At 39.1% G+C, this 13,809-nt stretch overlaps 1 protein-coding gene across 2 annotated transcripts in view; it reads right to left on the bottom strand.

Annotated features, from left to right (window-relative positions):
- Nucleotides 1-13,809, bottom strand: part of Plekhg1 (pleckstrin homology and RhoGEF domain containing G1) — a 162,449-nt gene that overhangs the window by 70,670 nt on the left and 77,970 nt on the right. For both annotated transcript variants that reach the window (XM_010628840.3, XM_010628842.3), the window contains one exon: nucleotides 11,843-12,348. In XM_010628840.3, coding sequence (XP_010627142.1) covers nucleotides 11,843-12,250 — 408 coding nt within the window. In that variant the 5' untranslated portion in view covers nucleotides 12,251-12,348. The remainder of the gene's footprint in view (nucleotides 1-11,842; nucleotides 12,349-13,809) is intronic.

The following is a 13,809-nucleotide window of genomic DNA, read 5'->3' on the forward strand; positions in this document are numbered from 1 at the left end:
ATTAATGGTAAATTTATTTCCTAAAATATCACCTCTAAAAAGATGCAAGTTGACTTCAGTTTCTTACAGAAATGCCTCTAACTGATATTAGCTGATTGGAGGACACAAGGCTTAATAATTTGTTTTATCATTGCTTACTTTTCACATGTTCATACTTCTCATTTTAATTTCTCAGAATGGCTCCTATTCTGAGTTCAAAGGAAAGATGGGTCAATAAAAAGGAAGACAGTCCATTTTCTTATTAATTTGATCAGTGTGGCAAGAACCTTGCACCTTCAAGCATAGTTGCGTGAAGAATCTGATGGCTGAATGAGGCAGCCCATTTTCCTCTACTCACAGGTTTCCAGAATGTGACCAAGATAAACACAATCTCTACCCTGATCTCAGCTATACCCAAGCAGCCCTCTGTCTCACCTGAGATACTGACTGTGGTGTTAAATATTTCCAAAGAACTCACTGCAGGTCAAATGGGTAGGAATGAGTAGAAAACCAAAGGGAGGGAGTAATTCAAAATGAGAAAGAGGAGGGAAAAAGGGTGATGGAGACATTTAAGAAGTGAGCGGGGGATAGGAGACACATTGGTCTGAACCTGCTTCAAGTACTAAGTGAAGAAGTCATTTGAAACATTCTATTGTTTTTAAAGTAGAGGAACAACTATAACCTCAGCAAGTAAGCACCACCAAAATCAATCTTTCTCGTCCTCCCTCCCTTTATTTTGCCTTTGCAGGATGGAAGTGGAGGGTACAAGCGTATAGGTTTAAGAATGAGAATGCCTCAGTTACACATAATGCATGGTGGAGACTATTAGTTGTTCATAAAAATGTTTCCTACCTTCTTTCGGTTCCCAGCTTCGTCTCCCAGCTTTCTCTGGCTTTGGTGTGGCATGGGATAAGATTGCCACCAATGGTTTAAAAAGAGTATGTTTATAACTTGTACATCTGTCAAAAAGCTCCCCCATGGGGTCTCCACATCTCTTTGCTCTTCAACAATGAGGCATTCAAGATCTCAGCCACCTTGGAAGCCACGTGCTGAAGATAGCAGCACCTCATCAGCCTGGGTTCCAGAATGACCGCATGGAGGAGTGCTGGTCCCACCTATCTGAACCCTCATAAAGGACTATTTCAGGGGAAGAGAGAGACTTCTGTTGATTAAGTCACTCGATTCTTGAGAATCTATTTGTTACTGCGGCTTAACCTACACTTACTAAAATACGATGTACTCCATCTTTAGAGCAGTACTTTAAACTAGGGTATTTGGCAACGTCTAGAAATATTTTTGGTTGTCACAAGTGGGGATGGTGATGGCTCTATGAGCACTTGCTGGGGAGAGGTCAGGTTTACTGTCAAACATCCTATAATTCATATGACTAATTCCCACAACCAAGAACTATGTGGTCCCAAAACACCGAACCTTCTGTTCACACTTAAGAGATTTGCAAGACAAGGTAGATGAATGGTAAGGGAGTTAGTTTTGGATTGAGACCTGGGTTCCAGTTCCAGCTTTACCACTAACCACCCAGGAGGCCTTGGACAAGTCAAGTACCCCCTCTGCCTTTAGTAGTCTCTAAAATAGGAACTATAATGGTGCCCACATCATGGGGACGTAGGGCTACCAGTGCCTGATATATGGCAAGCACTCAAATATCAGTTGCTGTTAATGTTATGTTTTAGTGGTTTGTTGTTATTGAGGCATATGTCTCAGAAATGCTAACTCTATAGTATGTTTGGAACTGTTGGTTTGTATTGAGGTGATACAAATTTTGTAAAAGTTAAGGTGTCCCATACATTCACTGCCTGCCGTGCTCCTGGAGAATCTGACTGATACAAGTATTTTCTATTTTCTAAGTTTTGATTCAAGTTCTGGATCCAAGGCTTTGAGGAAAAAACTTAAGCTGGCATCTGGCATAATCCACATGAACTTCTGTGAACAGCCAACTCTGAAAACCTCAACTTGCTGTGTTTTCACCAAATGCTGCCCCACTTGGTACTATTTTCTTTGGTCGTTAGCAAGCAATAAGAAGGCACAGAATACTCAAAAAGGGGAAAACCCATTAGGAAAGAAAAGAGTGGAAAAACCAGTCCCCTTTTTCCTCCCACAGTGATGGCATTGGCTAAAAGAGAGGAACACTCAAAATCACTCCATGTTGTCACTAAGTTTGTGCTGCTGTTTTTGAGTGGCAAGAGTGTGTGTGTGTGTGTGTGTGTGTGTGCATGCGTGTGGAGTCATGATAATAATAACAATAACAATACTGAAAAGAGGTATAAAAATGAATAGTCAGTGTGAGGTTCTATGTACAGTGATTAGAAGTACTATTTAAAGAATAACTTGAACAGGAGCAAAGACTATTAACAGCTTTGCTTCTCAATTATCACAGATCTCAAATGATTTTAAGTTCACTCATTATGATAGCTCTTAGAGGACAGAATAAAGATGCAGCCACATAAAAGGACTCAAATGCCGTGTAAAAGAAAAAGTATATTAAGTTATGCCAAGCACTACAGTGTAGGTTCTTTATTAGTCCACCCACATATCAAGGCTTCATTAAAAACAGTCTCTGCCAAGACTTACACTCTTGCATGAAACACATTTTCCCCTTCAGTATTCAAAAACCTTTAGTCTAAATGAACCTTGTAAAAAGTGTCAGCATAAAAAATGCTATTTAAACTGGAGGGAAGGTATCAAGTGAGGATATTTGCAAATAAAAATCTGTGATAATCCCTTTGATCAACAGGCTTCTCTTGGGTGCAAAATTCTTCTTCCTCTGTGCAGGGCATCGTGGCTGGTCCAGGGAAACCCTCACAACCCTGCCATTGCGGCCAATGGAAAAGTGGCCCAGATACACACACTCACCCCTTTCCGCACCAAACAGTTCTGTCTTCCACAGAGACCTTTGAGGGATGGGCCCCACGACAAAGGCTAACTCCGATTCCATCTAATCCTGGCCTCGGATACCACACAAGGCCCTGTGTTGAGCCTCAGGAAGAGCTTGCAGTGAATTTGCTGCACAAACTTCCCAGGCCTGGGGGTGGGTTTCCTTCCTCCACTGTGCACAAGTTCCGGAGAAGGCCTGCTAAGACAGGCGTCTTTCCAATTAGCCTGAGCCACCAGCACCCAGAGCAGCCTCGTTTCTGAGCAACAGGTGAGAGCCTTGCCTGTGTTCCATCACTTGGTGTGCGGAAAAGACCCTTCTCTCTTTCACCTGCCCTGACACCGTCCATGCAATCACCCAATAAACAGAGTCCACATAGAGTTATAACCACAAGGGCTGGGAGTGAAGGTCGCCGTCTGAGTCTTGCTCAGCAACTGCTTTTGAATAATGCTGAATGCTTGTGGCAAAGATAGGTTGAAGCTTTGGCTATTTATATTTTGGACATTAAGGCTGTAGTACTTCTCAGCTTTTAACACACTTAATGGATAAAGGTAGTTGAAAGGGATTTTAGGTATCTGGTATGTGATAGAAAAAAGCGTAATTTTAAACTTTTTATTTTTCCACTTTTTTCACTAAATACACATATCTTCACTATCCCTAAAGATTACTTTATTTAGTACCTCAGAGTTCAAAGATGCCATTTTATAGTGGGAATGTAACTTCCAATTATATGGCATTATGTAGCATTAGGAACTATTTAAAAACTATACTGAAAGAGTGAAACGGGCCATGAACTCTATCTGAGGCCCAATCTTATGAGGCTCTCAAAGGCTCTTTTACAGATCATTTAGAAAGATTAAAGAAACCCACTCTGCCAGGAAAGTCCTTGCTCAGTCAATTGAAGGTCCCATTAAACATGAAAGAGACCCTTATTTTTTACTTTCCAACTATAGAGTTCCATCTTGCCACAAACTAGCATTGGCCATTTTACTTTTAACTGGCTTTCACGTTTATCACCTTGTTTAATCTGTGATTGTTCCTATGAGCCACATCCAGAGATGGAAAATAACAGCCCCATTGTTCCTTTGGGCATGGCTGACAGTCACACTCTGACTTCGCTCTCTTCCTCTCAAATATCAAGTGCACAAAATCAATACCGAAGATACTGGCCCAAGGAGAAGAGAAGGGAATAGATTAGCCATGGCAGGTGGGATGGGGATCCAGAGATAAGGGTCTGGGGCAGAATGCAAGGAATGATGACCAATACAGATAAGAACAGCAGCATTTTTTAGTTGTTTCCAGGAAGCATTCACTTTTAAACCCCTAAGTGGCAAGGGAACAAAAAATGTGTATATTTTGGATTATTTTAATACAGTGTCTACTACATAGGGGGCAGAAGGCATGCAACTTTCTTTGCAGGTATAACCGACATTTGGGAATCCTACTGTCCCACTAAGGTGAGAAGACCTCTTCTCAGAAATAAGCTATACTGGTATTTCGGACCATGTCCAATCACTGTTTATATTAGTGTCATTTAAATCATTGTATATATCAGTGATCTTTCACAAAAAATGTCACTGCTTAAAATCCTAAAAATGAAACCTAAACCTGATCTGTGAAGACTGGATGTTTACATGGCATTTAAATAAAACATACCACTTATGGGGAAAATTGGGAATGACTATTGACCGCTATTACTCAGATGAGAGTCAGTAAAGCAGAGTGTACAGTCAGAAACCTTGCTGCCACATAAAGGAAAATGACTCTTAATTGTCTCAAAAAATAAAGAGACTGTTTTTTTTCCCTCTCCCAGAAATAATTTTTGCTTAGAAAGAGTTAACTAAGGAAAAAATCTATCTTTTAGGTATGGTAAGAAATTATCAGAGTAGATTGTTCACCAGTGGCTTCCTTTCCTATTTAAAATTCTTTATCTGAGCAAGGTACAGTACCACACGCCTGTAATCTCAACAGTACGGTGAGGATCATAAAGCAGGAGGATCACAGATCTGAGTCCAGCCTGGGTAACTTGGTCAGAGATTGTCTCAAAAAGGGTGGTGGTGGGGGTGATGAGGGGCTGGGGGTGTAGCTCAGTATTAGAGGGGCCCCTGAAGTTTGATCCATAATACTGCAAAAAAGAAAGAAAAAACCTGTCATTTGAAAAAATAGAGGATTTTAGAAAAGTCAGCTACCGAATTACAAAAACAAGTTAGTAGTGCAAAGAAAACAAATTTTAAAGGAGCTGATTAAAAATACCCATATAAAAAAGAATCCCACAATCTTTGTTGAGTAGACTTAGCACTAAGTGGGAAAATAATTGGTGATTCTTCATGAAGGAAAAACCCTATCTCCTCAAACATTAATTCTTTTATAGTAAAAAAAAATTCTTTTTTCTAGCTTCTTGACATACACAGTACATAACTGTTACTTAGAGGCAGATTCTGAGGTTTTCTAGGCAGACGTGGTGAATGACTATAGCTCCCTAGTGACCTGGGAACAAAGAGGCAGCCATATCCTTATGACCAGGTGTCCCCTCTACGTTCCAGACTCTTCCCAGAGCCTGTCTCCTGATACCTTCTTTCATCTTAGTCTCCCTATTTATGTTCCACCCCAGTGATGAGTTCATTAAAAAAAAATCCAATTTCATTCAAAACAATGTCAGAATGACTCATTAAAACTTTTTTCCTAGTTAAAATTCTGTCATAGCAAGTTGGCTAACCTGACTGTTTTGGGAAAGACATTAGGTAAAACAGTGAAGATCACACTCAAATCCATCACATCCAGAAAGGGCTGGTGATGATTACATTTTCTATTTATCATCCGCCTATCATGTGCCGGGCACTGTTGTATGAAATTTCATGCTAACTCAATTCTACAAACTGTAGGCAGGTACTATTTGTTAGTCCTATCCTTCTGTTGATTAAACGAGGGATAAGTTTGTAGTTTGAAAGAGAGGTCAGCAAACTATGCCATTAGGTTAAGCGGGGCCTTAAAGATTTGCTGGAGCTTGAAGGACCATTCATTCCTTTATAGTGCCTTTGAGCAGCATATCTGAGCACTGGCAACCAGGACTGCAGGGCCCAGCAGACCTAAATTCTTTACTGTCTGACCCTATAGAGAAAAGCTCACCCACCCCTTGTGCAAAGCAAGGCTAACTCACGGATACAGAAAAAAGGTCAGAGCATTTGGACGGTTTCAAGTAAAACTTATACTGAAACTTTCTTAGGAAAAAAAATTGTCCTTATTGATTTTTGTTGAATAGTATCTTTTTTTTTTTTTTTTTTTTTTTTCCGGGTTTTTTTTTTTTTTTTTTTTTTGTACCGGGGATCAAACTTGGAACCTTGGCTTGCAAGACAGGCGGCAGAACCAGTGAGCTAAACCCTGGGTCCTTATCTGTTCTCATTAATCAGCCTCAGAAAGAGAGTCTTCATTGTTACACCAGTTCAATAACTAAAGATTTCTTTTTCTGGTGAGTTTTGATTAGGTGGAAAAATTACTAAGAAAGTAAGAAGGGAGGGAAGCATAAACTAAAGAAATCTTAAAAAATCTTAAGTTTCTTGAGAAGTTGTAAAATTTTTGGCTATTTCACAGGTGTTTCTCAAGGAAAAATGACATCACTGTTGAAAGTTTTAAAAAATTGGCCTACTTTATTCTACACTTGGTACTACATATTGTTTTAGTTGAGCGTCACTTGACTTTTCTATTTTTACTGGGAAATTATGTCATAAGTATTTTTAGGAGACAGTGTCTGGTTCTGTCATTTGTAGAACTCCACACACCATCATGGCTTGAAGAGTTTTTTTCCCAAAGCTCTAACAGTGTATGTACTTGGTGGAGAATGGGCTCACCAGTAAATATTCTGCTATATTCTGAAATGTATTTTAGAATAAAAGCCTAAAATAGGCAATAAGTGAAAGAATTTGGTATCTTTCTAGGCAGTAAAATGAATATAGCTTTGTAATATACAAATTTGCCCTTGAAATATTAACATTTATAACTGTAAATAAAAAATGAGTTGCCCTCTCCTGCAGGCTGCATCCACCATCTTCAACGCCAGAGGGTCTTCTTGGCCGCGGCCTCCCCTGCTGGCACTGCTGCAGCCATCTTCAGCGCTAGAAAGGTAGCCACACAGGCACCCCTGAACCCCCTCACGCTTTTAGACCTCCAGATTATACCAGTCTTTGGACCTACTCTGTAGAGGCAGAGGTGGTCATAAAGAGTATTTTCTGGCACTTTCAACTTTGAACATCTTTAAAGAAATGGTGGGGGAAACTTATAGTAGAACTGAGTGGAGTTCAACCCTTCAGGAGGTCAGGGGACTCAGTCTGGGCCTTGCAGCCCAAGCTCAGTCTGCATCGTGGGGTTCTGCCACCAGCTAGCTGAGATCAGGGGACTCGGCTCTGCAAATGGCAGCATATATTGTATATTATGACAACAGTGATATAGTCTGAAAGAGGCCCTTCAAACTCATTTTTGTTTCTTTCTTTTTTTATCCTACTCTACAAATTCTTTATTTTTCTTTCTCTAACTCAGTCTCTTACTCCACTATAGTATCCCTCATTTCTCTTTTTCTTTCTGCTCTTGTCCTAATTCAGTTTTCTTTTATTATTTTTTTCTCTTTTCTTTATGTTCTTTTCTTACGTTATTCTACCTCACTCAAGGGTTATTATATTTCTATTTTGTTTGTTCTTTTTGAATTTAACAATTTCCTGATGATTGTCTCTGGTCATTCTGCATCTTTTGGCTTCATATGAAACCTTCTCCAATTCTTATACTTATCTACTCCTCTTGTCTTAATTTTGTTTTAAGCCCCCATTGTAAATGGTAAATATCCTTATTGAAAAGTTTATTTACTGTAAGCATATTTTGGATTGCTTCTTGATTTTAATTAAATTCACATGGTTTGAAGGTGATGGATTGATGACTACCATAAGTGGTCAATTTGCAAATTGTGCTTCATTATATTGTGGTGCTGATTGTATCAATTAGGATAGAGGGTTGTGATTGATTCAATGAGCTGTTTTCTTCAGTATTATGAAATTGAAAATGTCTATGAGTCATTAGAGACCCATGGGCTGCAGCCCAACTATATCAGGAAGCTTTAAGTAATAACCTAAAGGTTAAACTAAGGACAACCCAACAACAATAGTAAAAATGAGAAAACGCTTAAGCAAGATACAGGGACAGACTTCCAGTTCACCAATGGCAAACAGTGGGGCAGATGAGGATGAAAAATCTGATAGTGAATCATCAGGACACCCTGAACTCAAGGCACAGGAAGTAACAAAACTATCAGTCAGGCTTTAGAGAAATATAAAACAGAAGTAATTTCCCAGATAATTATAGAGATGACGAGCAAAATGAAAGTTATAAATTTGTGACTCTAGAACAGAAACTGAGAGGAAAATAGATGAGCTCAGGACCATGATAGAAGCCATGAATGCCCAGCATAAGAAAGAATTGGAAGCAATAAATGCCCAATACAAGAAAGAAATGGAATCCATAGGACAGATTCAAACAGATATCCAGGAGATTAAAAACTCCATTGAGAGTGTTCACAAAAGAATAAAAGAGTCCGAAGATGGAATCTCAGATATAGAAGATAAAATTGCAGTCAGTGACCGTGAAAAGAGAGGTCTCTTAAAAACAGTAGGGGATAATGAGAAATTGATACAACAACTCTTAGATGATACTAAGAATAACATAAGATTGATAGGAATTCAAGAAGTAATAGGAGAAAATGCAAATGACTTAAAAAAGCTGTTCACAGAATTAATTATAGAAAACTTCCCAAATAGAGGGGAAGAATTTGACATACAGATAAGTGAGGCATATAGGACTCCAACTAGCCGTGATCAAAAAAAAAATCTACACTTAGACATATAATAATCAAGATCCCAGAAACCCAACAGAAGAATAAAATACTACAAGCAGTAAGAGACAAGAAACAAATTACAATGCAAAGGAAAGCCTATCAGAATCACAGAAGACTTTTCAACACAAACCTTTAGGTTAAGGAGAGCCTGGAATGAGATATTTCAAGTACTAAAAGAAAACACCCTCCGACCTAGACTGATGTATCCTGCAAAACTTTCTTTCAAAATGGATGGGGAAATAAGATATTTCCATGATAAAGAACACCTGAGAAACTTTATGAATACCAAACCAGCACTACAAGGAATTCTAAACAATATCCTAGAAAAAGACAATGAAGGTAACAACACAATGAGGCCCAACAGAGTAAAGAAGGCGGGGAAAAAAATGATAATAATAAGTTAGTACATATCAGTTATAACCATCAATATTAACGTCCTCAATTCACCAATCAAGAGAAACAGACCAGCAGAATGTATTAAGAAGCAAGATCCAATAATACGTTGTATACAAGACAAGTCTAGTGTAAAAAGAAGCCCATAGACTGAAAGTGAAAGGACAAAAATCTTCCTCATGTAACAGGAGCCCCCCGGCCCCGTAGAAAAGCAGGGGTAGCAATCTTATTCACAAAGTAAGTTTCAAACTTAAACTGACTGAAAGAGACAAAAAAGTTCACTATATCCTTGTGAAGGGAACAATTCAAGAGGAAGAGATAACAAATAATTTATTTTTAATTTATTGAGTATGTCAGAAAGTATATATGCTCTTTTTTCCCCTCTTTTTTTCTTCTTTTCCTTTTTCTTTTTCTTCCTCTGATGCTGGGGATTAAACTAGGCACATTGTTCTGGTTAGGCAGGTGCAGCACTATTGAGCTAAATCTCAGGCTTTACATTTCATATTTTTAAAATTTATCAATACATTAATACTTGCCTCTATATGTTGGTCTACCAAATTGATGAGTTATTTTGGTTCTCATTTTCTTTGCTTTTTTGAGAATTTATGAAATCTGTATATATGAGTAGTATGAAAAGTATTAAGGCCCATCTGTCATTTTCCTCTTTTATCTATGCTTTCTACAAACTTCCTTTTCTGTCACTACAGCTTGTTTGGTTGGAAATTTGTTAAGATAAATGTTGTTATGTTATCAGTATATTTTTGTACCTATTTTCTACTGATGACGAATATTAATTTTTAAGTAAATTTTATTATAACTATACTTAATCATTAATATCATTTAGTATCTGGTACAAATTACAAATTCTCCAACTCCCTCAAATATGGTATTCATTTTTTCTCAAATTATACAAATTACCAACATTCCACACATCACTGTTTTATTATACCTAAGTATATATTGTACTGTACAAAACATGCATTGTGTATATGTGTGGGGGGTATGTTTTTACACATATATGTGCACTATTAAATGAGAAACATGGGCATGAATGTGGCAGGATTGTGCACATTTGGCATATTGATAGTTTCTCTGGCAACCTTATGATTTCTTTAAATTACATGCTTGACTTAATTCATAGTCATTCATTTGGGAAGAATATTACATATCATGGTATTAAATTCTATCATTATGCTTATAAAAATATAATAAAAATAAGTATGGGATATAATAAAATAGAAAGAAAAATCTGATCTTAAAAATGTGAATTTTTTTGAGTTGCTTTTGGATTTCAAATATAAGTATATTTTTCTGTGGGTCAAGTATATGGTTGATATTTATCAATTAATAAAACCAAGGAGTTTATAAATCATAAAATTTTGAGGACAGTTTCTCAACTATAATATGTAACTTTGTTTTATTTATAATTACATTATTTCAAAAATATTATAAGAAAATGAGAAAGAACATAATGTTTGAAGATCATATCAAACCAATGTATTTCGATTATTAGTCTGTGTTACATAAATTCTTGTTTATTTCATATCCTTTTTTTGCTGTCATATATATGTATATTTGAAATTTTTATTTAGTATCTTCATTTCTTGTTATCATGTATGTTTGCAATCTTTAATTTAAAAAAATGAGTAATATCTGAGCTCCACTGGTCATTCTTACTTTATCCTCAAAAACCCACCTATAAATCAATGTCAAATTAATAACTGAATTTCCAGAGGATGTGATCTAGTACATGAGATGAGCTCAATTCACAGGGAATAATTTATAATTATAGTAATCATATAAAATTTTTATGAAAAACCATTTACTTTTTTTGGGGGGGGGTTTGAGATAGGGTGTCACTACATAGTTGAGAATGACCTGGAACTCACTATGTAGTCCAGGCTGGTCTTGAACTCACAGTGATCCTCCTGCCTCAGCCTCCTGAGTGCTGGGATTACAGGTGTGTACCACCACACCCAGCTAACTTTTGTTTGGTTGTTTTTGTTTGATTGTCTGCTTTTTAGTATTGGGATTGAACTCGGGATTTTTGTCCTTGTGAAGCAGGTGGCAGAACTACTGAGCTAAATCCCCAGCCCCAAAACCATTTACTTTAAAAGTGATAGAAAGAAAACATCCAAGACAAGACCGAATTTACAGTTCTTCTCCCACCCATCACTCCTGGAGACCAACCAGCACAGGAACCTGGCACAGGACACAGGCTCCAGCCTCTGCTGTATATTAGAATCACCTGGAGATCTGTGATGAGCCCACAGCTCAGGCCACACCCCAGGCCAAAAACCCAGGTCTGAGCACTTTTGGAAACTCCCAGAGGTGAATGGAGAGCTGTGATTAAGGTAAGAACAGCTGATGGGTTCAGTCAGTTCTACCTGATACCTCCTTATTTACCAGGAGGCTGGAAATCCTACACTATCCTGGTGTACGACTTATTAACAAAACATACCAGCACGTGTGACATATCATCATTCTTATTCGTGATACATAATTAACGTATGCAAATACTATGTGGATGTTAACCCAGCGAGTACAGGCCTAGGGTTTCTCCTATAATCTGTTTAAACATTCACACCTTCTGCATTTTAGGAAGCAACACACATGCATCCCAACCACAAAGAGCTTGGCTTTGTTCTGCATTTTGCAAGCCTATTTCTCTTTCTTGTCAAACCTGGAAAAAGTGAAGTTTGCCTTACCTCCACGATGCTTTTTAAATCTTGCACATAAGTCCTCTCAGTCTCCAGAATTTCCTGCACAACTCTATCCACATAGAGAAGCTTGGGACTAGCGGTTGAGCTTGCAGTTGTGTTGGGTGCCCCATTTGCATCTGTGCCCCAAGGGGCCGTGGGCTGCATCTCACTGCCATGGTCCCTGTTCTGTAGCCCTGCGGGGCTGTCCCTCTTGAGCTCGCTGCTGGAAAACGGCTGGGCTGGAACCAGCTCCAGTTTTATGGCCCCTGCTTCCTTGTCCTGGTGAAACAAGCCCAGGTGGCTGTTTGAAACCAAGGTCATTCTGCTCCCGAAGGAACCGTGGCTGTCCCTGGAAGAGGCAGAGGATGAGGTAGAGCCAAAGCTGACAGGTCGGTCACTGTCCGAGAGCTCCATGGTCTTGGGTTCTGGGGATCCGGAACGCTGGACTGTCTTTTTGGGATCAGGAACCTTGGTTACAGCTGATGGTACTTCAAGACGCAACCGCTGCCCATCTACATGTGTTGCAGAAAATAAAAAGACGGGATTATGAAAGTAAGCAATGATTCTATCAAACTGAAGATTGAAAGGTCAGAATTTAACCTGGATGTATTTAGTTAATCACAAAGTGGTGGCAAATTAGTATAGAAGGAAAGGTAGACTGAGCTGGAAAATGAGCTTCAAGGCCACTGGCGGTGAAGCTGTTAGAAATGAAAAGGCTTGGCCTTTGCCCTTCGACCTTCATCTTCCCGAGACTCCAGTGTGATGCATACGTATTACAGTATAGGAGGAAGCCGGACGTCTGAAGTCTGCAATGTGACCACCTGGAACGACTCATGTATGCAAATTAGTCCCAATTTACTGAATTAAAGACTTAGCAGTCAGGCCATGAGGAATCGACAAGCACCACAAGTGATTCTAATATAATTAAAAATGAAACTACCTGATTCCCGTGGAATTCTGAGAAATATTCCAGATTTTAAATCTCCCTCCACAATTTCACAGACTTATAAGCAAGGTTCCTGGAGGCACTGCAACTTCAACCACTGTACAGTTTCCCTTATACAAGGTTCAAAGGAAGTGTCTACGATAGCAATTCTCTCACACTAGGCAAAGAAACAAATAGCAAGACCCATATTCCATTTAAAAATCCATCTTCTATCAGCATTTCTCTAAATCTCTTCTTGAGAACTGACACACACCATTCGCCAGCATACAGGGAGTCACACAATTGAAAGTGCGTTTGATTAAAACAGTCTATAAGTAAAGCTATAAAATGACAATATAGAGACCAAATTACAGAAAGTAGAAGAAACGAGCTGTTAATGTTTCTAAGAGGGCACAAGGAGATAGTATCTGTCGCGAGCCGGATTGCCTTGGGCAACTCGGTCTGCGACTACAGGGGGCCTGAACTGGCAACGCGTGAGCAAAGAGGCACACACTTGATAGACAAGGAGTTTACTTTAGTTCCTCATCTCCGGATCTCTACCCCGCTCTCTCTCCGCGCCCGGAAGGGGTGGCAACATATATACCATAATGCAACCAATCAGCATACAGAGAACAGATTATTACCTTATAAGGATACATCAAACACCCACGGGAACATATCATGTGATCTACAGGAAAACTAAACCTAATACAAAATGGCTTCATAGGCTATATCATAAAATGGTGGAGGGGCGGATCTATGGTTCTCCACAATTCCTCCTTTCCTTTTTAACAAAAGCAGCAATGAAGGCAACGGCAAATGGAGTCGATGCTACATGCCCGCAACATGGTCCTGTTCTTGCGCGAGAATCAGGAAGGTGCCAAAGGGGCCCTGTCTTAGGCGGCCGAGTCACCATAACTCCTTACCCATCATCAGCAGAAGGGCTTATGTCCCTTGTGCCTGTCTTAGGTTGGTAGGTATGGCCTCGATTCCTTACCCGTCTCTGGGTCCCCCAAGGGCAGAAAACATGAACGTGAGCTCCGTCAGG

The sequence above is a fragment of the Fukomys damarensis genome, unplaced genomic scaffold (genome assembly GCF_012274545.1).
Source record: "Fukomys damarensis isolate Sample0158 unplaced genomic scaffold, DMR_v1.0_HiC HiC_scaffold_14, whole genome shotgun sequence".
NCBI classification, from domain to species: domain Eukaryota; kingdom Metazoa; phylum Chordata; class Mammalia; order Rodentia; family Bathyergidae; genus Fukomys; species Fukomys damarensis.